The 26,555-nt window shown below is 40.7% G+C and overlaps 4 protein-coding genes across 6 annotated transcripts in view; all 4 read left to right on the top strand.

The window, feature by feature from the left end:
- si:ch73-138n13.1 (titin homolog) overlaps nucleotides 1-13,364 on the top strand; it is a 32,796-nt gene extending 19,432 nt beyond the window's left edge. Inside the window, exons 7-13 of the mRNA XM_023278825.3 lie at nucleotides 7,397-7,512; nucleotides 9,061-9,226; nucleotides 9,359-9,515; nucleotides 11,074-11,207; nucleotides 11,322-11,464; nucleotides 11,561-11,648; nucleotides 11,736-13,364. Of these exons, the coding sequence (XP_023134593.2) occupies nucleotides 7,397-7,512; nucleotides 9,061-9,226; nucleotides 9,359-9,515; nucleotides 11,074-11,207; nucleotides 11,322-11,464; nucleotides 11,561-11,636 (792 nt within the window). The 3' untranslated portion in view covers nucleotides 11,637-11,648; nucleotides 11,736-13,364. The remainder of the gene's footprint in view (nucleotides 1-7,396; nucleotides 7,513-9,060; nucleotides 9,227-9,358; nucleotides 9,516-11,073; nucleotides 11,208-11,321; nucleotides 11,465-11,560; nucleotides 11,649-11,735) is intronic.
- Nucleotides 13,365-13,792: 428 nt separating this feature from the next.
- On the top strand, nucleotides 13,793-15,918 carry crybb3 (crystallin, beta B3). Of its 2 annotated transcripts, none has more exons than XM_023278865.3 (6): nucleotides 13,793-13,928; nucleotides 14,225-14,322; nucleotides 14,659-14,777; nucleotides 14,891-15,023; nucleotides 15,214-15,356; nucleotides 15,510-15,918. In XM_023278865.3, the coding sequence occupies exons 2-6, from the start codon at nucleotides 14,248-14,250 to the stop codon at nucleotides 15,757-15,759; spliced, it is 720 nt and encodes a 239-aa protein (XP_023134633.1). In that variant the 5' UTR covers nucleotides 13,793-13,928; nucleotides 14,225-14,247; the 3' UTR covers nucleotides 15,760-15,918. The 2 variants fall into 2 exon arrangements, with proteins under 2 accessions (XP_023134633.1, XP_054867184.1); XM_055011209.1 differs by lacking the exon at nucleotides 13,793-13,928 and adding an exon at nucleotides 14,004-14,022.
- A 3,779-nt stretch (nucleotides 15,919-19,697) lies between these two features.
- On the top strand, nucleotides 19,698-21,612 carry crybb2 (crystallin, beta B2). 2 transcript variants are annotated; one of them, XM_055011208.1, is made up of 6 exons: nucleotides 19,698-19,942; nucleotides 20,262-20,349; nucleotides 20,496-20,614; nucleotides 20,787-20,919; nucleotides 21,001-21,143; nucleotides 21,270-21,612. In XM_055011208.1, the coding sequence occupies exons 1-6, from the start codon at nucleotides 19,713-19,715 to the stop codon at nucleotides 21,436-21,438; spliced, it is 882 nt and encodes a 293-aa protein (XP_054867183.1). In that variant the 5' UTR covers nucleotides 19,698-19,712; the 3' UTR covers nucleotides 21,439-21,612. The 2 variants fall into 2 exon arrangements, with proteins under 2 accessions (XP_054867183.1, XP_054867182.1); XM_055011207.1 differs by having other exon boundaries at nucleotides 19,698-19,948.
- Nucleotides 21,613-21,792: 180 nt separating this feature from the next.
- Nucleotides 21,793-25,032, top strand: ctu1 (cytosolic thiouridylase subunit 1 homolog (S. pombe)). The gene is made up of 3 exons (XM_055011065.1): nucleotides 21,793-21,962; nucleotides 22,997-23,497; nucleotides 23,587-25,032. The coding sequence occupies exons 2-3, from the start codon at nucleotides 23,002-23,004 to the stop codon at nucleotides 24,120-24,122; spliced, it is 1,032 nt and encodes a 343-aa protein (XP_054867040.1). The 5' UTR covers nucleotides 21,793-21,962; nucleotides 22,997-23,001; the 3' UTR covers nucleotides 24,123-25,032.
- The last annotated feature ends 1,523 nt before the right edge of the window (nucleotides 25,033-26,555 follow it).

Here is a 26,555-nt window from a genome sequence, read left to right as displayed (position 1 = left end):
TTAAATAAATATTAATTTGCCTTTTGTGATTTTTGCTTTGTGCTGACAAACTGGTTGACGAGAAAACAGTATACAGAGCCACACCTGCCCTTTCACTCATGTCTGTCATGCATGTCAAATCCATCTATTTATAGCTTTGTCTTAAACATGATCGTGCACTTGTGCTCATTCCTATCTGACTGTATCACACTTTGTCATCCTCACTCTCTCCAGCTTTCACTCTCTGTTCTTAATTGAGATGCTGTGACCACATGTGCAGTATTTCGTCTTTCTCCTCCCTCCTGCTACATTTGTTTCCCCACTGCTTTGCTGTTCCGGCTGTGTCACTTCACCGTCTTTCCCTGCAACTGAATCAGGCTGGAGCGACAGGGCACCGCAGAACATATATCACCCTCCCCTCTCCTCCCCCCGCTCTGAATCAGGGACCTCCCATTCTCTCTCTCACTCTCTCAGACTTCGCTCCACACTCCCTCTCTCCACCCAGTTTCTCCTTGGTGGTGAGTCCTATAAAGCGCTGACAACAGAGAGCAGCACTGCTGACGCATTTTCTCCTACCTGCCCGTACCTGCAGGAAAAGGCGAGGAGGGGAAATTGTCTCCTCTCTTGTGTGGATCTGACTTCTCTGCCAGAGCGCTCTGTTCTGTTTACTCTGTTTGACGCTGCATTGCTTGCCCTCTGGTTTTCCTCATGGAATACGAATGACTACAACAGCTTTCCGTTTGCCACCAGCTGTCCTGCACCATTTCGCCTCAAAGGAGATGGCATAGGACAAGGCACCATGGGGATGTATCGCTGTTGGATGGACGGATTTTTTCAACTTTGAGTCTGAGCCTCGTTTTGTGAGAAAGGATCAACACCAGCTCTGTGAGAGGCATCGAGTCGGCTGTAATTTAGGCTCAGATCTTGACAGAAGCTCACACCTGGTGGATGTGTCACAGGGCAGAGATTTAAAAGAAGCAACCTCTATGATGGAAACAGATAAGTGAAAGTTTAGCCAAACACCTTGTATGTTCTGAATATGATTCTATTATTATTGCTGGTCACTTCTGTACTTGTGTAGTTTGTGTGGCACTTTGTGTACTTGAAGCCATGTAACCTGTTGGAAGACAGTGCAGCGGTTTTTGAGGCTATCTCATAGAGTAGTGCCCTGCATGACTAATAGCGAGTGCTGGCCTTACATTACCTTGACATGGCCATTCGGGTGCTGTGCCAGGCATATCATAGCAAGCATATCTAGTGAGCATCGAAATAAACATTAGAAATCTTCACAGTTCCCTTACAGCCGACAGCCTGGAGCCTTCACAGGGATGAGTTGAAACAAGAGTCCTCAAGGCTCCAGTGGGACTGCACTGCAGAAAAGCCATTTAGAAGTAAAACTAGGGAGAGTCTCTGTCCTTCAAAAGTCAGAGACATACTGGTGTTACTCGTGCTGCAGTGCTGTGAGCAGCAGACAACACCAGCATCACCACATTAAGCTGGCTGAGCTCTGTTGCTGTTCTCTCTGTCACCTTCCTCGCTGCTGCAGTATTGACCCTGTAACCTACGTCAGGGAGTACCTCGGACACCATCCCCGGACTGCCATCTCTCCAGCATAACTAGTGATTCCCCTTGAGTCACGGCTCAGCTCACAGACTCTATTTGGCCACAGCACATCCTGTTTCTAGTGTGTCGTGATGGAGTATCTTGGGGACAAGCTGTCAGTGGCTCATTCTCAGGTGTCGGGATGGGTGGGAAACGTCCGCCGCTCCCTTCACGGGGCGCTCAGCTTTCTGTCCACCTCGATGGAGAGGGGAGACAGGGGAGAGGATGGGACCGGGGACTTCAAGAGAACCAATTCCCTGCGCTCCCTAGCCTCACGCAGCAGGGAGTCCATCCGCAGGTTCTCACTGCGTAGCCAGCAACGTCTGTCCTTACGCAGACGCACGGCACCCAACACCCCCACTGCTGTAAGACCACACACACATTTTAAGTGCAAACACACAGCAGGGACACGCTCACACACACCCATTACATACACTAAAATGATCCATGAATTGGCCAGACACCAACGTGATTCATGTTATTATACCATGATTATGCATTCACTAGTATTAAATTTACATCTGCTCCAGTTAAATTAAGCACAAGTGGAATTCAAGTCATTTTGCAGCGATGTCTATGTCACTGTGTTAACAGCTGCTCTTTCATCAACTGTTTGGTCTGCAGCCAAACATGCCAAGAACTTGTCCATCTGCTGTGCTCTGCTCAGCCCTGCTGCTTCTCATCTATTTCTTTCTTTCATCACATCTCCGTCTTATATTATCCTAAACCTTGTCACTCTTTCTTTAGCAAAGCTGTTGTTCTACCAGTTCTTCAAGTGATTCTCTTGTCTATTATTGGGTTTTAGTAATATTAGGCACAAAGACTGACGGCAGGAGAAAAAGAGCTTTATTAGAAATCATACTGTTTACATTGCCAAGCTCATGAAAACACAGAAAGATGGTTTGCTTTGTTTCTTCCTGGTGCCTCTAACCTGACATCTAACCTGATCTTTGCAAAGCACAGATTTAGAGGCCCATGTGGGTAATGTATGCCGTGCAGTGACATTGTTCTTGTCTTTAAGTTAACGCCTGTTTGCTAAACTACTGTTCAACACCCCCTGAGTCAGAGCTCCCAAAGATAAGAGCTGTTTTCATGACGTCTGTGTGGCTGTCAGTCGTGTCGCCTTGTCTTGGTCAGTTTTTGACATCAGCAACTTTTATTGTGGTCTCTGGAAGCAGCATGCCTTCCCACCAGTAAGTGGATGTATGACAGTAAGAGGTCAGTAATGGCTGAATGTAGACAGTGGCCAGGAAGCCAGTAAATGGGTTGGAGGAGGCAGAGGATGTGTGCTCCACACCACGCGATTATAGTCCAGTCATATAAATGTATTAAATGAAAAGAAGCAACTACCTCTTTTTTTCTGAGCCCAGAAAATGTAGAAGCTGGTTCAGGAGTCTGAGCTATAATGTGAATGTCTCTGTATTAGTCTATGTATTAAGGCCCTAAAGTGAACTAGTAAACAAGGCATCACCTCTGCCACATATACACATGCTGGTTTAGTTTGGTGTCACTACTACCATGTGTTTGGCATTGGGCTGCTTTCAAAAGATTTGGATGCTATCATAGCAGATAATGAAATCTTGAGATGTATATCACAGTGAAAAGTGAGTTGTTGTTCTGTCTGCCTTATCTGTCTCCTTTTGTGTGTGAGACGAGGCACAGCAATACCAGAAATTGAGCAAATATATTTGTAATGCTAAGAGTCAATATCCAGTTAGCCAGACAGCTATGAGCAGTTTTCGATATTTTAATGCTTTTAATCTCCACTTTGAGCCTTTTTTCTTTCTCTGTTCATTTGTACTCTTAGCAAATCTCAGTATAAATAGTTGTGCTCTGTTCTTCCCAATATTCCAGTGTAGCTGTAGTAGTATATAAAGATGGATTTTGCCATCTGATAGCTAGCAGTCACTCGTGATTTCAAATGACTTTGCAAGATGACAGGTTTCCACATCTCTAGATGATTTAACTACTCTGACATACAATCTGTGTCATATCAGATGTTGTGTAAATATACTTTAAACTTCCAACTGTTCATGTCAGCCAGGTTCTGAAATCACTCACTTGCTGTTATGAGCCGTGGATAAATGTCAATGCAAGTGATAAACACGTGGAAACCACCAGTTCAAATAGTCTGGCAGGTATTAAAATCATCGTTTAATATGTCATAGCAGGGTTTTTCCTGGATCAGATGGGTCTTTGGGGGATGACTAAGCATTACAGTAAAAACGATTGGTCTGTGTGTAGTACGAGCAGACATCTAAGCATTTAGTGTATTTTCTGACCACCAGTGTTTATAATGCTAGAGTAAACTGACCCAATGAACAACACTATTGTTTTATATAGACTCATAGACACACACACACACACACACACACACACACACACACACATATATATGTATGTATGTTGTTATCAGTTTGGTGCTGCTTCAGGCCTCTTTATGGGGTAACAAAAAATTCCCCTATGCAGGAAAAACCCAGCACACTTAGAAAAAGCAAGGTAATTGAAACTTCATTGCCCTACCAGGGGACATAAATTTGCTCTGAGGCAAAAATGACATCACATAAAAAGACACACACATACAGACAAATGCAGGTATTTATTATTGCTGGATTTTGAGATAATGCGTACAAACTATTTGGAATTTAAAGGTTCAGTGACCATTAACAGGATAAACCAAGCAGAATGATTTGCTTCATTCACTTAATACTGAGGCAAAACTATCTTAATGTGAGCATAACTGATGATTTGTCAAATACATGCATATTACAAAAATCTCATTTGTTGTTCCAGGTGACATGTAGCTCCTGTTTGTATTGCCAAATGATCTATAAGTTCAGCTGCTGGTATTGACACTTCCATCAAACTGGACATACATCGATCTGTACAGTTAAGTGACAAACATTTGATGTCAAACACTCACAAAATCAGGAAAACCAACCCCATACTGAAAGTAATCCTTTAAGTCAGGTTCAGTGCACTCTGAGCTAAAATATCTTAAGCCAAGTCAGGTTTTTACATTCTTGTTCCCTGTTCTTACTGGACGCTTTGTGCAGCACTGAGCCCTTGTCTGTATGCACCATTTATGTAATGAGAAAGAATAGCACAGCACTGTTCGCTTTGCCTTGCGAAGTTCATCTTAATGTAAGCCCCCTGACATGCGGCAAGAATGCCCATTTGTTGACATGAGATTAGTGCTCATGGGAGCAGTTGTTTTGAATATCTGTAGGATATTGATATTGATTACTGCAGTGTACAGGAGTGCACGCAGAGCATATTTTCCCACTCCACCCTGGTCTGACTGATAAGAGCAGATGAGTAGAGAATGGAGTGGTGACGTACTGCCAGTACAATGTTGTGATTGAATGTGTTTTTATGGCTGTTAATAGACTTACAGTATAGGAGATGGTCACTGCAAATCCACTTTACTGTAACCCAGAGAAGCTCCTGTCTGAGCTACCTGACTTTCATAGCAGCATTAGCTGTAATACTGATGCACATAAACACCTTAACAGAGATGTTAGAAAATAACCCCCATATCTATTCTGAAGAGTGCTCAAAGTGATCCCAAGATGTGCACACATTCCTCAACAACATCAAAGTGGGTTATGAACTTGTGCCTTAGATGCTATGTTCATGTAAACACACTTATTATACCAACAGTGGCTTCTCTCTCTGTGTTTGCTGCTCTGATTTAAGACCCTTTATTGGGTGTGTTACAGCAGAGATCTTTTTTAAGGAGCAGCAATCTATGTACTCACTTTCCATTTAGGTGTTAAGGACGGAGCCCACCCACAGCCTGATGTCACTGTGCGACAATCAGCAAGCAGTACATTATTAAGTAGAATTTTCCAAGGCCTTGCTCCAGCCTCTTCCTCCACAGCTCGTAAGTCAGACCTCTTTAGTGATCACCCCTTTCTCTCCTTCATCCTTCCATTCATCCGCTCTTTGTTATGTTGTTTCCCTTGACACGCCCTTCCTGTCTAGGGGAAGTTTGCTATTGCTAATGTTATTAAGGAAAAGCCTTCCTTCTGACAGTTATAAATGACTGCTACTGGACCTGTTGGTTTAGTAGGCTTCCTTCACTAACCATATTTTCCATGTTTGTGGTTGATTGTGAAGGCTACACCTGTGAGTGGGCATTCAATGCAGCACCTGAACAGTCACGGTGCTTGAAAGATTTTTTTGTTTTGTTTTATTTGTTTGACCAATACATCTAACCTGGCATTGTCTGTTGATTAATGCAGACTGTCACAAAGAAAGTAGAAAGACTGTGATTGAATTTCAGCACCAAGGCTGGTACAGCTCCTATTTTACTGACTAATAAACAGAATGAGATTATGAATCAGCTCTTAAAGGGCTTTACAACCTTTGCTTTGAGCAGACTGCTATAAGTATCTTTAGCTGCTGTATAATGGCGCCTCTCTCCAACATGTTCCAGCAAAGGCAGTGTGTCTCCACTATGCTGATCAGGGGAGGGTGTGTTCTAGGTGTGTTTGGGTTAAGAAACACTTGTACACATAAGATTGGAATTTTTATCACCAGAATTTTACAAGGCTTACTTCAAAGTTTTGCCAACGGTAATAGCAGTACTATGTGAATGAGGGGTGAGGGGTGGATGACATAATAACAGCTGGAAGTGAACTGAACTTGTTTACTCCACTGTACACACATGAAGTGACAGAACCTCCATTTTCCATGAGTGTTATTGATTTACGCTTTTGTTGATTTTGTAGCCTATGTGTCACTCAGGACAGAGATGTGTTATGTTTTTGAGGCTGAGTGGTGCGACCCTGTGATGCCGACTTGAAAAGTGTGAGTGCTGTAAATCCTTGAGAAGAGGATGAGCGGAAGCGCTCTCTCATGCCACACTCACTGTTCTCGGTTTTCTTTTTTCCTGTCAGGAAAGGCTTCGCTGATGAATGACATCCTGCACCGCTGTTCTTTTTTCTCCTCACTCTCCTCAGCTATTTTATGCTTCCACAATCAAATTTTCTCACCGTCACACTCTACCTCACATATTCTTTCTATTTCATTGTCTCTCTTGTGCTTGTTTTGCAGCGCTCCCGTGTCTCTCCTCTCACATGCACACAGAAAACAGTGGAAGCATTCATGACGCTCTAAGATTGAGCGCTCTGATCTACAGTCGGTGCTCATATAAACACTGCTGGTGAACCGCTCTCATAGTCAGAGAACCTGGGCAATTACAGGGCCAGGTGTATCACATTTCTCTGTCCACCCTTCAGGCAACATCTGCGGACAGAAGGATTTTCTATTGTTTTTTTCTTATATAGGCCAGGGTTATCAGTTCATGTGCAGGCGTGCCTCTGAGAGCTCTGTGTGGTTTTGAGACAGTATGTCCTCTGTACCAGCCTCATTAAAAGAGGCACGGTTCAGTAGGCAGCAAACACACACACAATCACCCACCCTCTCATCTCCGTCTTTGTCCCCTCTTTGGTCCTGTCTCCATTAACTCATCCCTTCACCTTTCATTATCCTTCTTACCGCTGCTTGCTGCTCAAGCCTCGACAGCCTGCAGCTCATCAGCAATACTGCCACCTCTTTAACAGCAGTGATGTCATCAGTCAAGCAGCTACCGCACTTTATTATTCATTATAACATGTTGTGGGTCTTTTCAGATAAACATCGTTTTGAGCTTGGTTTACTGATTAAAAAATATAACCAGGGTCAGATTGTTTGCCGTCACCCAGCGTCGGAGCTATTCATGTCTCTGAAGCTTGTCTAATACTGTAACTCAATTTGATTCCTGGTCATTCATTAATTACCCTTCCCCTTGCTCCCCTCTCGCCTCCAGGTGCAGCAGAAGCAGAGTGCCAGCGGTGAAGAGGAGGGGAAAGAGTCAGAAACACCAGTTCGTGACACTGACAGTCAGTATGGTACCTGGGAGACAGGACTACGTACTGATGACAGGTGAACATACAGTCCAGATGTGATATGTTGTTATCTGTGCTCAGCGTTTCTAAACTGTTGTAACTGTCTTTTGTATTTGAAATTGTATGCAAACACAACTACAGTAACCTTAGTAAGTCAGTGCTGAAAACAATAGTATCAATACAGTTTTATGTATGTTGATAAAAGACATGTTTAAGGTAATAATCTTTGTTAGTTTTGCTTCCAAAAATTTTTAAATACCAGATTAAATTTGACTTAACCTGCATCAGGACTTGGGTGTAAGGCTGGAATGTAAAACAGAATGGCAGCACTGAACCTTTATTGTTACGCTGCACAGCACAGATTCGTTTCTACATCAAGTAGCTGGTGTGCAGCCGCAGCTAAATGAGATTTAAACAAACAGGAAAATCAATAAAATGTTTAATTTTTAAAGTCAGTAGCAACAACCTTAATATTAAGGTCTTGTATGTAATATTGATTAAATGTTGTTTTGCTTACAAGCGTTTAAGGTTGATTTGTACAAGAGGTTTATTGACTTTTCCACTTTTTTTTTAAATTTATTTTTTTTAAATAGAATTGTGTTGAAACTCTGTACCATGTCTGTAATGCTTAGGGGTGCACAATATTGGATTTTTGCAGATATGCCAGTAGTTTTTAACTCATTTTTACAGATTGCTGGTAATGGCACATACTTTTTTCATCAAATTGCAGAGAACGTCTGATGTCTCCTGTAGTGGAATTAACATATTGTCGTGCCTTCTCTTTTTACCATAGCACACTGGACACAGACATAAAGCACAATGCTTTTCATACATGCACATCCCTTGGGCAAAATAACATGTAAAGCACCATATACTTATTATTATGTAACATTTTGAAACCAAACTATAAACCCTTAGCCTGACAGGTGTTACCTGCCTTTGTTGCTTGACACTGATGATGATGGTGCCAATATAATTGCCAGTTCCTAATGCTGTGATTTTTAACCATGATAGATAAGTTGAAGAAAGTCAGACCAGTGTGTAGCTGTTTTTGAGTGAAATAAAGACTTAATCTAAACATGAAAAAATGCCAACTAATATTGCTTGTGTATCCACAGCCTGGTAATGGTTCTGTAAAAGACAGAAAGCTAAAATGCTAAAATAACATTAGCACTACCCTGTGATGGATCGATTGTTCCTGTGTGTCAGTCGCACTGCATTACATTGCAATCTATTACTGACCTCCTGTGGTCAGAAGATAATATCACAACATTAACCAACCCTGATAAGAATAGGTAGTAATTCAATTCAGGTTTGTTTTGAAAAAAAATCAAGAACGTTAAAATCCTAGTCGATAGAGCTGTGTTTTATATGCATCACTTTTGTGTATCCCTGCCATGGTGACCAGGGAGGCCTGCAGTCTTGTAGATGCGTCATCTCGTAGCTCTCTGCAGCCTTTACAGGGATTAAAGGAACAAAAGAAAAGTTATGACTCAGATTGTGTTTGGTTTTAACTGTGGTCACTTCAGCCACACAGCTGTTTTCAGAAGGATTCCAAAACTTCATTTTTTTCCATCTACAACAGCCTGACACCTGCCACACCCAGTTCAGACAGCACTCTCAGTCCTTCACCCAGAAAGCCCACCCCACCCCACACACCAGGTGATCGTACCTCACAGTTTGAAACCGATGCTCTGGACGGCCTCCCTCCCTCATCCTCATCTGACAGCCAGCCGCTCCCGTTCCCCGATGTAAGTGTTAACCTCAGCTCAGTATCACCACATGAACCTTTACTGCTCTGAACTGATGTGTTTTATAACTGCAGTGACACTCGTAACACTAATTCAACACAATGCTATCTGTTTCTTGTGCCCCATATCCAGGCTCCGACCTCTCTGTTAGACACCAGCGCTCTCCGCTCCAGAGCCCAACTTGGGAAGAAACGAGCCCCACGGACGCGACCCACTAGGGCGGTCCGTCAGAATGCTGCGCTGGCAGAGGGAGGAGCCACTGAGGACTGGCTTTATCGAGATTCCACAGGTTAATACTGCTTCTGTAAATTTAAATCTATGTTTATTTTTATATTGACGCTCAACAGGGACAGCTGAATTGTATAAAACATGGATCAGTCTGTGTCAAATCTGACACAATTTAGGAAACATTTTGCATCACCCTCTCTGCATTTGCTGGGTTTACTTGTTTGTTGTTTGGGATCCACAACTTGGTTCTGTAAAATATTTTGATTGAATAATGTATACACTCCTAGGCACATCAGTTTTCCTATGAATGAGTACATATCACCATTTTTGCACATCTAAATCGCAAAAAAGTGGAACATTGTCTTGCCATACTTGCCACACAAAACTCTATTGATGTTTTAGACATACAACAGTTAGCAAAATCTTGACCAAAGATGGTATTTTTAGTAGAAAATGTGGATACATCCAGAGATTTAGGAAACTTCTGGGGCCTCAATACCACCTTTGTTTGAAAATTTTGAACTTTTTCTGTTTCCAAGAGCCAGTAAAACAATTTTGTATGTGTCTTCATCTAATTTCATGGTTGTATTTCTGGAGATATTGAACCCTTAAAATGGTTTCCCAGATAAGACTTATTTTAGGGTGACATTACAGAAACTCCAAGGCCGGAAAACATGAAAATCTCAAAAATTCTACCAACATCATTCACAGAATGGATGGAGCAACACCGCTATCACAGATGACACTGACTGACTTTCATTAAAATTGTGCACTCAAATACGTTCCTTTCAATTACCCCTCTCTTCCTACCCCATATTAACTGACTGTATGCTCTCATCTGACCTTCCATCTGCAGCAACTTTCCCTTGAGAATAGAAACCTTTTGAAATTCCTCTACCTATATTTAAACTGTAGCAGCTAGAGTCTAAATTAAGCTCCATAGTTTTAACTTCAGCACAGTCCCAGCTGTTGGGTTTGTACTTTGAGGGCGGGGCATACAGCGCTGAACGTTGCTGATTAGTCAAGTACACCTAGCATTTAAAAATATCTGTACATACAAACACATTGGGTTGTTTGTGACCATAATGACCTGACTGCCAAGGTTTGTTGCACATTTTTGCAGACATTTAGACAGAATCTGAGGCAACAGAGTCCAAGATTTATCATTCATGTTTACAGTGGATGACATTCAGAAGGAATTTGAGAACTCTGCGCTTTGCTACGTCACTCATTTGTTTAGTCTTCCTGTTGCCTTGGCCCTGCCGTGCACATGCAAATCACACCTCCCAGAAGGAGCTTTTATCCCTAGGAAAATTTCTGGACATCACTTCTAAACTTTATTTAAACTTTATTTTTTTTAAGCCACTTTATACTACATTGTCTTACAGTGTGTCAATACTATACTATTTCATCCTCATCTCTCACCCCTGTATATATTGTAACTATTATTACTACTGTTCTATTATTATTTTATTCATATCACTACGTCTATTGCTACATAAGCTGCTGTAACAATGTAAATTTCCCCTGGCGTGGGGAGAAATAAAGGACTTATCTTAAGAAATTACTGAACCTTTGGGTGGAAAAGCACTTGTTAATTTACGCTTTCTGAACGACAGAGCCAAAGGCTGAGAGTAAAGACGATGAGTTGGACTCGGAGGAGCAGCCCAGAGGACCTGATGCTGGTCCTGCTGTTGCCTCACAGCCACAGAGGATCGCCCTGTTCCCTGGTGTGGACCCTTCAGCTTTAAAGGTGAGCCAGCAGCTGCGTCCACCTCGCACCATGTTTGTTAACCATACTGTTGTTGTCATATTACAGCGTATGACTTGGAATGAGCTTTACTAAATGTGTTGTGCTTGTCGTCAGGCTCAGCTGAGGAAGAGGGGGGACTCTGACAATCAGACTGATGGACTGGCTCCCTCACCTTCCCAGCTTTCTCGCTCACCCAAGTCCCCCTTCCTGCCACGGGCAGCGAGGGTGCTGCCCCCACCTGGCGGGAAAGAAAATGGGTACCTATTGGATGCGATATCTTTTATAGAATTTGTCAACACATTGTTTAGCTCCACAGCTTTCCCCTTAATCGCTGCCGTCTCTTATCTTTGCAGCGAGGAGGACTCCCCCCAGTGGCTGAAAGAGCTGAAGTCCAAGAAGCGATTGAGTCAGTATGAAAATGAGAGCTAAGTAAACAATGAGGTAAGACGGTTTTTGAGTATTCTACGTGTCTGTTTTAAAAATTTACAACCGCATAGCAAAATCTCATGTTTCTTCTCTCCCCTGAAGGTTGCCTTAACAGATGAAACAGAAGCCTTAACGTTTGACCCAGAGAGTAGGAGGGTATGAACAGCTGCTGATGTATTTTTTTTCTCCATTTGTTCTTTTCTTTTTCTTTTTTTGTTCTCTTTCCATCTGGGTCGATAAATGTGCATGGTGCCTTTTTTTTATTGAGAGTCTCGGTTTTATGGATAAAGAAAAACAAGCAAAGAGAAAAACATCAGGCTGCTCTGCTTCATCCATTTCATGCTTGAACCTGTGGAAGCTCTTCTGCAGCAGAAGGGACTCCACATGAACACTTTAATAGGGACCAGGAGAAGTCAGAGAAAATGGAGAAGAAGGCAACGATCAGCAATTATTTCCTGTCGGGCAGCATTTCAGGAAATGGTTTAACTTGTGGGACCACGACAATGCCTCTGTATCCTGGACGTGCTTCATCGCATGCTGGAGGACAATCCAGCCGATCCTTTAGGAGATGTAGTTTTTGTTTTTTTTACTCGGCTAATATGTACAAGCTGGCTACATTTGCAACGGCCGTGTTTGTGTTATCTTTGGAGGTTGTCAAAGGGAGTCACACAAGCATTGACATAGGATAACATTTCAAACACTAATGATTTTTGAATATAGAGAACAAATCGCAACTGACTTGATTGTCAGTGGGAGCGTGTATCATGTTAGTATCTGTAATCAGGAGATGTTATATTTGTATTAGCATTGATTTAACTAAGACAGAGAGCTAGTTTTGAAAGAAAAACATTAAGATACAGCACTATGATAGAGGCTCCACAGCCTTTTACTTTGATACACTCCTCAACCTAACCGTTGCTGCATACTGTGTATCTTTATGTCTGATTATCTGTTCGTCTTTGTGGAAGAGGGGGACTTTTGGACAAGTGACTTTGCATCCTGTCAATCATGCACACTCCCAATCAGCACAAATACGCTCCTCAATCTTGTATGGAAACACTACTCTGCCTGTCTTCCCTCCTTTTAATAGATTAATTGATTGTAACATCTGATATAAGCCATACTTTCACTTTCACCCTCACACACTCTTCAATCATGTTTCGACAGTGTTTTTCCAACAAATGTGCAATTTTCCCTCTATTTTCTCCCAATTATACGTGCATGCACAATCTTCGCTGTCACATCAGGCTTGGGCTCAGAGCGTCGGGGTGTTGGCTTACACTACTCCAGTGGAGGGGCGGTTTATTCACTCCACCCTTTCTTACATGACTTCTAAACAAATGTGAACATTTGCACCTTCTTTACAGCTCCACTGTGTCTTCCTCCTCATATTTGCCATCCACCCACTTAACTCTGCGCTTCTATAAAGCACTTTGTCACTTGATGCACTACAGCACTGACCTCTGCCCCCTCTGGTTGGCCGTGTGTCGTCTTCTGTATCGTCGGCCTGCTAACGCAATGCAAGTGAATGTGTTGATCGAGGCTTCGGAGCGACTGTCCCTGGTTTCTATATACATGGATGTTTTACTTTGTCATAAAATTTGAGGGTTTATTTTTTATGTCCTACTTTGTCCTTTTTTTTTATTTGAAAGTAAAGATGTATATTGCACTGTGTTGTACTGGCCAGTGTCCTAAAGTGAATAAATTCTTAATAAAATTTACTTGACTTGAGCTACAGCCTCTGGCGATTCTTTATGGGGATTTCTTTTATAGAATCACCATTTGAAAGTCTTATTCAGGTCTAAGAAGTTTCTCATAGTAAGATTTAACGAGATTCTTTGCAGCGTTTGTTGTATTTATTTGCCAAATCTGTGCATGTAAGTGTTTACTTATAATACTAACCCAGTTTGAGAGAAAAGTAGGAGAAACTTTTGTGCGTGGCTGGGACTGGGTGTAGCCTGTGAGTGTGTGTTTGTGTGTGTGTTTGTGCTGAGCAGGGCTGTTTGCTGAATCCTCTTGGCTCTCTCTCCCTGTGCCCGCACACAGTGCTTGCTGGCAGCCAGGCGGACAGGCAGGGCAGCGTGTGCCAACACAGCTGCCTATTGAGAGGCAGCGTTACGGACACAATGTGAGCGACAGACTTGCTGTATCAACAGCTCCCCCTTTTCTGCTGTTGTGGCCAGAAATAAACCATAAATACCCCCCCTGTCCCTGCCCTCTAATGGCTCAACCCCACCAAACACCAAGTGACAACGAAAAAGAGGGACACTACCACTTACTAGCAGGCATACGCAGGTAAAAGCCTCATTCTGGACACATAGGAATCAGTAACACTGGTGTATTCATTCCTGTGCAGTGGAATTAGATGGTGCTTCAGCAGAGGATCCAGGTTTGGAGGATTTTGGTGTCATGGATTGAAATGATCAGGCATATTATTTCTATTTTACATCAGATTGAATACAATCCTCCCATCCAAGGTTGACATAAGTTGTTAGAGTGACACTGAGCGTTCGTCTTGTTGGCATATGACTGCCTGTGTGTACATGCATGATGGATGGTGCTCTGTTTGTGTGTGTGCTGCTGCCAAAAAGTGGAGGAGCAGTGGACCAGGAGGATGTCGGAGCAGCAGAGTGCCCCAGAGCAGCTGGCTGCTGGGAAGAGCCAGGGTGGAGCTGGAGCCACATATAAGGTACTTCAACAACCATCTGTCTGGAGATGAAAACCTGGTTAGATCAGGGAAGGAGTCTTACATTTATACAGGCACATTTACTCACATGTTGAGTCCAGCTATTGAACAAAACTCTTACACTCTCCTTATTATGTCATCTGGTGGACAGACAGTGATTTCACTGGTTTTTTTTCTGCTTGTATCATCACCCTTAGTTGACAATACACAGTGTAGCACTTAATAGCGGCCGTTATCTCAAACTCTCCCAGTGGACACTGCAAGAAATCCAACTGTGATGGTTCAGTACTGGCTTGTAAATACACAACTTCTCTCTCTCTCTCTCTCTTTGTGATCCAGGTGGTGCTGTTTGAATTCGAAAACTTCCAGGGCTGCAAGGCGGAGTTCTCTGCAGAGTGTAAAGATGTGACAGAGAAGGGGCTGGAAAAGGTTGGCTCTGTGATAGTTGAGTCGGGACCGTAAGTAATTAGTCAGTCACATCTTCATGTTCATAAATAACATAGTAAGTAAATGGATTACCAAATTAGTTTATCACCTAAACTGAATATTTTCCTCCTGTTCCCCCTCTCAGCTGGGTGGGTTATGATCGGCATGGGTTCACAGGGGAGCAGTTTATTCTAGAGAAGGGCGAGTATCCTCGCTGGGACACCTGGACCAACAGTCAGAACAGCTACTCCCTCTTCTCTCTAAGGCCACTCAAAGTGGTGGGTTATAGCCACTACACCTACAAATTACTTCTAAAGCAAAAAATGTATATGAGGTGCCCACATATTACATTTTCCCACTGTATTTGGACCATTTGACACACTATGAATTATTGCTTTACTTAGTCGACATCTGCTGGAGACACATGAATGATTTGAAAGCCTCCATGTTTGTGTTTCTTCTCTATAGGACAGTGCTGAACACAAGCTCCACCTGTATGAGAACCCCGGGTTTACTGGCAGAAAGATGGAGATAGTTGATGATGATGTGCCCAGTTTGTGGGGACACGGTTTTCAGGATCGTGTAGCAAGTGTCAAGGCTCTGAATGGAACGTAAGACCCTTCCTCATTTTAACCATATCACACATTCTTCCTGGTGGTTCTTTTGTTTTTGTTTTTTTACTGTTTACGCCACCAGCCTCCAGGCATTTTTTTGAGGCTTTCCATTGATGAATCTCCCAGTTTTTCTGTTCTCTGTTCTTCCAGATGGGTGGGCTACATGTACCCAGGCTACAGAGGTCGGCAGTTTGTGTTTGAACGAGGAGATTTCAAGCACTGGAATGACTGGGAGGCCCCTGCGCCCCAGATCCAGTCTGTCCGACGTGTGCGGGACATGCAGTGGCACAAGAGGGGCTGTTTCACTGTTCCCGACCCGGCTCCAGCTCCCGGCCCCGGCCCGGACCCCGACCCTGCCCCAGCACCTCCTGCCCCTCCTGCTGCAGCTGGATCCAGCTGAGCAGGGTCCTCACCTGCCTCCCAACCCCTCCCACAGCCTTCCCCACGCTGCCGACAGTGCCTGCCCTCTGCCTTAACCTAACCATGGCAAATGCTGCTTGTGCCCAGTGAGGAGTGCCATGTATGTTTCAGTGGCGAATAAAAAGTTGTTTGACCTGGAGTTTGTTGGTGATGTTATACTTGTAAGTCCAGATGGAAATGGCTTTACCTGGCAAATTAGAGATTTGGGGGGGAAATGCTGTAAGACATGTTAAACTGATATCCAAGTGGAGATAATGTAGCCAAATTTGACTGATATATTTCCTCCAGATAAACTGCTGAGGTGTTTTGAGTTTATTTTTCAGTCACTTGTGCCACTTTTAATGCTTGTGTTCTCCTATTTTAGACAGACAGCTCAAAACCTCATCCAGCTTTAGGAGCACATGACTTATTCAGTGAATATGTGGATCACATCTGCTTAACAGCATTGGAAATGATGTCATGCTGTATGTATGCTTGCTATTAAAATAGAGTGCACTGCATTTCCTTCCATAGTCATCATTGTGCATGTGATGGTTAATTACCCTTGTGATGAATGGCCGCCGGCTAAACATTAGAAACTAAATAACCACATCTGTCTCTCTAAAATGCATCTTTAAAACTAGACAGCTTTAATTAGTTAAATAGTAATTTTGTCATAATAATGAGTCAAGATCTGTTTTGCGCAATCCAGATAGATTCCATCTGCAGGCATGATTTCTTTTTGTGATGACAGGCTGTTATTTTTTAGCTGTTGATGTAATATTTCACAATAAAAACAACTCCCTTTATTATCAAGAGGAGCATTTTCTCCACATGCTTCTACATAGCGTGGAGTCCAAATCAGTTAACATCAGAGAACAGTGTAACAAACCCACATTTGAACTTCATTACAAATGAATCATTGCAGAGAAACACAGTTGGCCATCTGTGATCCTTAACTACCTCACATCTGTATGGTTTAGGATCCTGAGGAGGTTCTCCCCTTTACTGAGAGCTTCTTAGTTGAGTCAGTCTGTGGATTGCTGCTATATTGTTATCATTCTCAATGTGTATTTTGGACTATTTCTGGGAAGTCGGTCACTTCCCTGTACTTAAATCTGTGGTTTTCACTGTAGAGGCCTTCTTGATGTGAGCTCCACACATATAATTAAGATATACACAAAAAGGCTGCAGTACAATATGGAGCCAAATTGCTTTTTGCACCTATAAATTCTTTTACAGAACCTTTGTACAAACACATTGTCGCATTGTCATAACTCACTTTCCCTCAACTCTTATTTTTCTGTAGTGAGGGTTGTAATGTACAGCCACATATTGATCACAAAACCTTCCTGTAATCCCAGTTAATCCCATTTAATTAACTAGTGACCCATTGTGCATCTTTTCCTGTGTCTAAGTTAGGTGTAATGAAATTTGTAAAAACAACAACATCCCAAAAAAAATAGTAATCAGAAGCACATGGCACACAAATATTCATAAACCCAAATTTGCCGAAGTCCAGACTGTTTCCCAAATCGACCATCTGGCTTGTAAAAGAAGCCATTTCTGGACATTTTTTTTTGATGGGATTCAACTGTAGGGTTTATTCTGTCAGCAACAGTGAAATGTCATAAAATACAGCTGCATAATGTTTCTCCTCAGACAGTAATTTTGGTGCTTTAAAAATAAGAAACACAACTTAGATTTTTAGTTTTTTTTAATTTATATCAGTTTTTTGTTCCAAATACAGAAGCTGGGGATGGGCGTAGAATCATCAGTGTTGATATAGATACTAAATTTCAAGCTCCTAGTGCACAACGATGTAGGGGAAAGCAATATGTAATGCTTTATAGGTGAATATCTGAATTAATGAAGGGACTGCTGCAGGAAAGAGAAAAGTGACCATAGGCCATGATGCTTTTATAAAAGTATTGATCCTATGAAATTATGATTCTATGAAATGGATCTCATAGAACAAACAGGTGCTAAGTTGTTTGCTTAAGGGTGCATTGCAGCCATAATAGTGATCAGAACAAATCACTTCTGCTCGTTGCCTGAACTCTCCTAACTGCAGGTGTGGACAACGACTCAAACTGTTCCTAATAATGGTTATATCAGACTGTTTTTGTACATACCAGAATTACCATAAAACACATTTACCTAGGAATATTTTGCCTTTATTTAACTAGGTAGCCTCACTGATGTCATGATCCCTTTTCTGTGAGAGACCAATAGATCGATATAAGTGCTGATGTTCATTGAACTGTCCGTCATGAGCCATTTAGACACTTTCTCATTGTATTTGAGGATCTTTCTCATGATTCTGTGTATTGTGTATTGCAACTATAATAACATATATATGGTTTATGACCTCGTGTTTTACATCTGAAGCTGTAAAGTAAATGTAATGGACTATGAAGAAGTCTGCAGAGATTGAAAAATAAATGTTTAAAGCATCACGACATCTAAATACTTAAATGAAATTCCGGCCATCGCAACAGTAAAAGCAGGTTGCCCGCCAGTGAAACAGAGTTATATATATTATTCAAATACCTAAATTTGCATTTAGCTTAAAAAAGAAGACTTCAGTCCATGTTTACATTAATAAGGAAATATTAGCTGTTGAACTCCTGCAAGACTGTTGATATGCACACACAAAATCATTAAAAATACTTAGCCCTGGAAAACCATATATATATATATGTGTGTGTGTGTGTGTATATATATATATATATATATATATATATATATATATATATATATATATATATATGTATATATGTATATATATATATATATATATATATGTATATGTATGTATATATATATATATATATATATATATATGTATATGTATGTATATATATATATATATATATATATATATATATATATATATATATATATATATATATATATATATATATATATATATATATATATGTATATATATATATATGTATATATATATATATATATATATATATATATATACATATATATATATATGTGTGTGTGTGTGTGTGTGTGTGTGTATTAATGAAAAAATAAAACTGACGTATTTTTGCAAGGGAAAAATGCCACATTTCAGTCCACAAAGTGAAAATACAATGATTTAAAAAAAAAAAAAAACTCTGTTGTAAGCATTTAGTCCAGATTCTTGATTAAAGCATAGAAGTATTATTGGCAAAATATGCTAAAAGTGTCAAGGAAAAATACCTTTTTATTCAGAATAATAATGCCATCAATTCATATATTCTATACACTATGATATTTAATCAATGCGGTGTGAAAACAACAAAGTCTGAACTGGGAATAATGTCTCTTTGATTGGACTGCTAATAACTCCTAGACATCTAAAACAAAGGGCCTCAGGCCAAAAAGGTGTTGAACCACCTGTTTGATTCTTTAACAATGTAATGTATTAAGTGCAATTAACTTTATATAAAATGTATATAAAGTAACTGGTTGCCAGATAAATGTATTACAGTAAAAACAGCAAAAATCCTCTGAATTGTGATGAAGACTAAGTACAAAAGTGCAAAAAATGTAAATATTGAAATAAAGTACGTATAAAGTATGTAAACAGTTTACTTGAGCCCAGGACATATACTTCTCACCATTCTATTACTGCCAGCAGGTGAACGATGGCATATGTGGTCAACAGGGTTATAAATCCAAACGTTCCAGCTACTTTATTGACTTTGCAAGCAGCAGCAGCAACAAAGGATTTCCACATTGAATAGTAACACAGTTCTATAGGAAAGAAATAAAATAAACCTACACTTGTGGAAATATTCAGCAGCATTTCCACTGTTATTCATATCAGTCCGAATCTCTCCTGCACAGTAAAACCCATCTTTTACAATCCTTCTCTCTCTCTCTCACTCTCCCCCTCATTGTAGGTGTGTGACTCTTGGCACTGTTTGTGCTGAATCATGTGAATATCAAACAATGACTGGCTGGACAAAACTGACAACTAATGAAATAACTTTGTGGGAGTGTGACACCCCGGGGTGGGGGGAGGCTACACAGTCACCCCTCATTTCAGTCTGCTGGGCCTATGGCAGGCCGATCTGCTGGTCGACTTGGACACTGTGGGTACTGTTGGCAGAGTTTCCACCCCTGGGCGTCCCGTATATATTGAGGTCGTCGTGCCATCACAAACACACTGGCACAGACAGGTACTGGTAAGGGGTTCACGTCCGTCATGTTGTATTTTATAAATTTTATTCTTTTTATTATTAAATATCCTCTTTTTGCCACTATATTTAAAGTCTAACTTTATCATATATTAATTTCTTTGTTGGTCTATGAACTGTTAAAACATGTTTTGGAGGGAGAGGGGTTGTGCATATATGTGTATGAGAAAACAAAATCTTTTAATGTGCAATTAACAGCTGCTTATATTTTAGGAACAAAAATAAAACATTTAAAATCATTTAGACAAAAAACTATATTTAAAACAACATAATTCTATTTTTGTCTGTTTTTCTTTTTTAGTTTCATCCTTGTCAACCCATTCGCTATGGCCACAGACCACCAGAACCCTGCATCCAAGCAGCAGCAGCCAGGCTCCAGTGCATTTAAGGTGAGAGCAATTTAATCACAATTTACAACTTCGGATCACCTCATCCTCCAAACATCAGATTAGCACACATGAAATTGAGACCAGCAGCTCAACAGCATTCACATAATCTTCTTTCAAAAACACATTTTCTCCTCTTGTCTCCACAGCTGATTATCTATGAGCAGGAAAACTTCCAGGGACGCTGCCACGAGCTGACTGGTCCCTGTAACAACCTCCAGGAAGCAGGCGTGGAGAAAGTGGGCTCCATACTGGTGCTGTGTGGACCGTGAGTGTGGGTCAGAGGCAGACAGAGTACTAGAAAATGATTTAGGCAGAGAAAGAAGGGTTGGCTCTGTGAGGGAGAAAATGGACTGAAAAACAGATTAATATGTGCTGAACAGATTAGCTCTTTTTGCTGCTGAGCACCTGCTGTAACCGCAACCTTCCTCCTGTTTCAGATGGGTGGGATACGAGCAGGCCAACTGTCAGGGGGAGCAGTATGTGTTTGAGAAGGGGGAGTATCCTCGCTGGGATTCCTGGACCAACAGCAGGCGTAGTGACACCATTGTTGCATTCCGCCCAATTAAAGTGGTAGGAATGCAGACTTTTTAAATACAGATCCGCAGTTCCATCCCACCAGCTGCTTAACACCTCGTTTCGTTGCTTTCTTAGGACAGCCAGGAGCACAAGATTGTCCTTTATGAAAACCCCGGATTTGCAGGGAAGAAGATAGAAATCATAGACGATGATGTCCCCAGCTTTCATGCACACGGATACCAGGAGAAGGTCTCCTCTGTTCGCGTCCAGAGTGGCACGTGAGTCCATCCTCCCAGCAGATGTTGTTTGATAAGAAAATATCTTCCTACATCTGCCTTGTAAGCATCCTTTGCCCTCTAACTTGCTGACATTTGTTTTCCCTCTCTGTGCTCCGGGTGCACCAGTTGGGTGGGCTATCAGTATCCAGGATACAGAGGCTATCAGTACCTGTTTGAAAAGGGAGAATATAAGGACAACAGTGAGTTCGGGGCCCAGTTCCCTCAGATCCAGTCGGTTCGGCGCATCAGAGACATGCAGTGGCATCAGAGGGGTGCTTTTCACCCCATCAACTAAGCTTGTGACTCTTTCCTGTCATGAATCCTGACCTCGGCAAACTTGCTCCCTTCCAGCAGCAAAAAACCTCCATGTCCTTCATTTACACCATACGGCATTTTGGTATCTATTGCAGCTGTTGCAGTAGTGACATTCTTTGAAGCAAACTAATAAATCCTTGTTGCTTATGCCTCACTTGGTCCTGTGATTTACTTCTGTTTTGCTCTTCACACAAGTTTTTTAGACCTTTGCACTTTAAAGAACGCCACATTTTAAGAGATGTCAAACATAGTCAATCATATCAAGTCCATGTAAAAGAACCAGGAAGGTATTAAAAGACTGACGCATGCGCATTGGCCCCCTCCCACCACTAGGCTGCGCTACAGGAAACTCAGTCGAAGGCGTTTGAAGTTTTCTGTCTAACACATGATGAAACAACATGCTGCTCCGTGTTGTGTGATACTTATGTTATTTTAATAAGAATAGCCCTGTTTGTTTTTTATCCGGACATCTTCAATTAAAGCCTCGGTTCGTCGGAAACATTGGTATGAAAATGTTACGTACTGTAAATGCGACTGCTTAGCTTAGCTTTGCTAGCTAACATTAGCCCTGTTTACTCGGTAAATGTTGTCTGTCTGCTGATTTCATAAGTGAAGTTGATTAACTGTTAAATACGGAATGCTTTAAAATGCTAAATCTTGTATAAGATACTCACCTCCTTCTCAACAGTTCTATGTTTTGACGTGTTAGCCGAAACCTTCTGTTGCATAAAGTATCCCCATTGCATTGTGTATCCTGGGATCATGATGTAAAATATAAGTACATGAAGGATTTAGGATTGTAGAAACAGATCTGTTAGCTCAGTGAAGGTTAGCATTTACCGTTTTCGCTATGAGTATAGTATTATGTTTGTCTTAAATAATATTCTCATCTCTATAGAACCTGTGCATTTTCGTGATATGAGTTTTTACACTGCATAGACAAAGTATTTAACAGTACTGAAATTTTAGGTCTGATTATTTTATACACAGTGCCCTTTATACCTGCAACTAAAGATTATATCTCATTGTTGACTAATTAGTCCATTTTTTAAACTCTGAAAACCGATTGGTTGTCACATAATGATAAATTAATGAAACACGTCCATCAGTATTTCCCACAGCCCCAGATGAAAAGTGTGTTTTTGTCCCCAACCCAAAGATATTCAGTTTACTGCTGTGAAGGAGTAAATAAACCAGAAAGCATTCACATTTAAGAATGAAATATTTTGACATTTTTTTCTTAAAAAATTTACTTTTCAAAATAGTTTAGTTTATTAGTTGATAAGTAATTGATTAGTCTCTGAAACTCTAGTTTACAGCTTTATTAATTTCTCAATAGAGAAAGACAGTGTCTGACACAAATGATAAAAAAAGAAAAATCCACTGACATTAAAAACTGTAGGTGAGCTGTACTAAAGTGTCTTCACCAAAGAAAATACAGCTTTGTGTTCATGTATTTGTTGGGCTTTGATGTAAAAAATATTTGGGGACATTTTATTTGGACTAATTTTGAATGTTGTTGTCCTTTTAACAATCAGTCAAGATGCCAGCTCAGTGCAGCAGCTGCACTGACAAACGTGCTGTGCTGAAGCGTCCAAAGACTGGCCACTCGCTGTGCAAAGAGTGCTTTTTCTGGGCCTTTGAGGAGGAGGTACATCAGACCATCGTGGCAGCAGAGCTCTTCAAATCTGGGGAGTCCGTAGGAATTGCTGCCTCGGGAGGAAAGGACTCCACTGTGCTCGCACATGTAATGAAGCTCCTAAATGAGCGATACAACTATGGCCTGGAGCTTATGCTCATCTCAGTAGATGAAGGAATCACTGGTTACCGAGATGACTCCTTGGAGACGGTGAAGAGGAATCAGCAACAGTACGAACTGCCACTGAAGATTGTGTCGTATGAGGAGCTGTATGGCTGGACTATGGATGCTATAGTGAAACAAGTGGGACTGAAAAACAACTGCACCTTCTGTGGAGTGTTCAGAAGACAGGCGTTAGACAGAGGGGCTGTCATGCTGAAAGTGGACAAGATATGCACAGGTAACTTCAAAAGATTTTAAAAGTGATGAATACATGAGCAGAGTTAGCTGTAATGTTTTGTTTGAGTAACTGAATTTGCTTTTTCACAGGTCACAATGCTGACGATGTAGCAGAAACTGTTCTGATGAACGTCTTGAGAGGGGACATAGCTCGACTGCGCCGCTGCACTGCCATTTCCACCTCCAGCGAAGGTGAAGGGGTCGTGCCACGCTGCAAGCCCCTCAAATACGCTTATGAGAAGGAGATTGTTCTGTATGCTTACTTTAAGAAGTTAGACTACTTCTCTACCGAATGTATCTATTCTCCCAATGCTTATCGTGGTTATGCAAGAACCTTCCTGAAGGACCTGGAGAGTATAAGGCCAAGCACCATAATAGATATTATCCACTCTGGGGAGAACCTGTCTGTGCGAGAGGGTGTGAAGATGCCCGTCCAGGGAACCTGCAGCCGCTGTGGCTACATCTCCAGTCAGGCGCTGTGCAAGTCCTGTGTGCTACTGGAGGGGCTGAACCGAGGTCTGCCAAAGCTGGGTATCGGCAAACACCACCGCCTGCATGATAAAATCCTCTCCCAGCAGCCTCTAACAGAGAAGGAGGAGAGGAAGCTGAAATCAGTGGACTTTTGACCATTAGCATGACCTGTTTTATTTACCAGAAGATACACCACCATTCAGAAAATTGGGGTCACTTAGAAATGTCCTTATTTTTGAAAGAAAATCATTTTTTTCAGTGAAGATAACATTAAATTAATCAGAAATCCAGTCTAGACATTGTCAGTGTGGTAAATGACTATTCTAGCTGGAAACATCGGATTTTTAATGGAATATCTACATAGAGGTACAGAGGCCCATTTCCAGCAACCATGACTCCTGTGTTCTTATGCTACATTGTGTTAGCTAATGTACCATTAGAAAGGCTAATTGATGATTAGAAAACCCTTGTACAGTTATGTTAGCACGTGAATGAAAGTGTGAGTTTTCATGGAAAACATGACATTGCCTGGGTGACCCCAAACTATTGAACGGTAGTGTATCTATGAATTTTTAGAATAATTTACATTTGATATGGGAAAATACCATGCTAAGAAATCAGATCTCTTGTTTTCATTTATTAGTTGCTGAGTATTTACTGAACATTTATATGAATTCTTAATTTTGGAAAACCAAAGAAAACTTGTAGAGCATCTTCACAGCATAGAAAGTTCAGTCACTGGTGTTTTACAGCCACTGCACTGGATGATGGACAGGCGATATAAACGTTGTTTCCAATGGTAGTAAAAATGTGCCTTTTATTGTCTGGTACTCTTAAATAATTGCTTAATGGAAGACGTATCCAGCGGTTTTTGCTGTAATTGGCCTTTGATAAGGAAGTGTGTGAGTTGGATCCTTATTTTCAATCTCACATGAAAATAATGTTTTCTTTCTTGATGTGTGTATTTGTCAGTAAACCAATCTTTGGGGAGAATATGATGACAGTTCTAGTCACATTCCAAGGTGTTTTATGAACTATAATTTAATAAACACATCGATATCTTTATGTTTCTTCTGTTTTTCATGATTCTGACAAGGTTGAATTATTCCTTACTATTTAAACAAACTACATGATCAAGAATATTCATCAGTAATCTCTGCCAGCTACAGTGATAAAGTGGACATTAGCACTTTCCTTATATGAAGTTTTAACAGAAGGATTTTGTCCGGTGTAATATTCCCCCAGACAGCTGTCACATGTCATCAATATATTTTTAACCGTCATTCATCGCTGCATATTAATTACAATGACACAATCATCTGTGTCATTGTGTCTCCTAAAAGCAAATCACAAATTAATAGGGACTGTGAATATTCTTCATTTTGTTAGTTGTTAGATATTTATATTTTTATGATTTAAAGTATGTTAAATGTAATTAGGGTTAATGTTTTTTTTTTTTTTTGTGGGTCAGGTGAGGGTCTAACTATTTAAGGAAAATTTAAAAATCCCCAGAATGCACAAAATTAAATGTTTGATTTCCTGAGGGAGTACGCCCGAACCACCCACTTAAACCCTTTTCAGACATGGGATATGTAACGTTGCTGATTTCATTGATCCATTAAAGCATGGGTGTGAAGCTCATTTTAGTTCAGGGGCCACATTCAGCCTAATTTGATCTCAAGTTGGCCTGACCAGTAAAATCACAGCATAATAACCTATAAATTACTCCAACTTTTTCCTTTGTTTTAGTGCAAAATAATATAGTTTAAAAAAAATTCACATTTAAGGGATTTTCTTTTTACAAAACATTATTAATGACCTGAAATTTCTTAAGAAAAATAAATTCAATTTCAACAATATTATTCCTCGGTTTATTTTGTACACATAACTTCCAGATCACAGTGTGTCTACAAAGGAACACAACAATCAGTCAGGTATCTGAAACTGAACGATATAGTATTTTACTTTATGATCAAAATGACAAAAGTCAGACAAAGACAAAAAACAACAAAAACAAAACAAAATATTACAAAAATGAGACACAAAATGACAAAAGTCTAATGAGCAATATAGAGTTTTACTTTATGATCAAAGCAACTTGTCATGGTCTAGAAATTATGCTGGTAGGCATTAAATTTTTTTTTTTTAAATTTGTCATTCATGTGAAATTAGACAAGACACTAAGCGGTGTCTAATGCACTAAGAGACAAATGTCTAAATCTAAACTAATAGCAGTTAGCAAATTTTCCAAATAACTAATAGCTTAGTTTATTTACTTACAGCTGTTGTTTGTGTGTTAATGCATGGCTTCGGAGACCCTCATATGGATCCTGCTGCTGTTTGATGCTGCACGGGAAGGGAGGGAAAAAAACTTACAAATTGCTTCAAGCAACAAACTAAACTGTGATTTTGTGTTTAACAGCTGACCTGTTTAATTTATAGAAAAATACAGTGTAGAAGTGAACTAATCTGCTCTCCATGGGATAGTTTATGATTATAAACATATAATGAAGTTTCCAGTGATGCTTTATGAAAATGTTGTGTCTTTGGAGGCACTCATATGGATCCTGTTGTGGTTTGATGCTGCA

This window comes from Amphiprion ocellaris, chromosome 6 (genome assembly GCF_022539595.1).
Source record: "Amphiprion ocellaris isolate individual 3 ecotype Okinawa chromosome 6, ASM2253959v1, whole genome shotgun sequence".
Classification (NCBI taxonomy): domain Eukaryota; kingdom Metazoa; phylum Chordata; class Actinopteri; family Pomacentridae; genus Amphiprion; species Amphiprion ocellaris.
Note: the sequence above shows the minus strand (reverse complement) of the source record. Positions and strands in the feature narration are given on the sequence as shown.

Coding starts and splice junctions, on each gene's coding strand:
- crybb3 (XM_023278865.3), top strand. CDS start 14,248: ATGTCGGAGCAGCAGAGTGCCCCAGAGCAGCTGGCTGCTGGGAAGAGC. Junction 14,323..14,658: donor GAGCTGGAGCCACATATAAG/GTACTTCAACAA, acceptor TTTGTGATCCAG/GTGGTGCTGTTTGAATTCGA. Junction 15,024..15,213: donor CTCTAAGGCCACTCAAAGTG/GTGGGTTATAGC, acceptor TCTTCTCTATAG/GACAGTGCTGAACACAAGCT.
- crybb2 (XM_055011207.1), top strand. CDS start 19,713: ATGACTGGCTGGACAAAACTGACAACTAATGAAATAACTTTGTGGGAG. Junction 20,615..20,786: donor ATACTGGTGCTGTGTGGACC/GTGAGTGTGGGT, acceptor CTCCTGTTTCAG/ATGGGTGGGATACGAGCAGG. Junction 20,920..21,000: donor CATTCCGCCCAATTAAAGTG/GTAGGAATGCAG, acceptor TTGCTTTCTTAG/GACAGCCAGGAGCACAAGAT.
- ctu1 (XM_055011065.1), top strand. CDS start 23,002: ATGCCAGCTCAGTGCAGCAGCTGCACTGACAAACGTGCTGTGCTGAAG. Junction 23,498..23,586: donor AGTGGACAAGATATGCACAG/GTAACTTCAAAA, acceptor GCTTTTTCACAG/GTCACAATGCTGACGATGTA.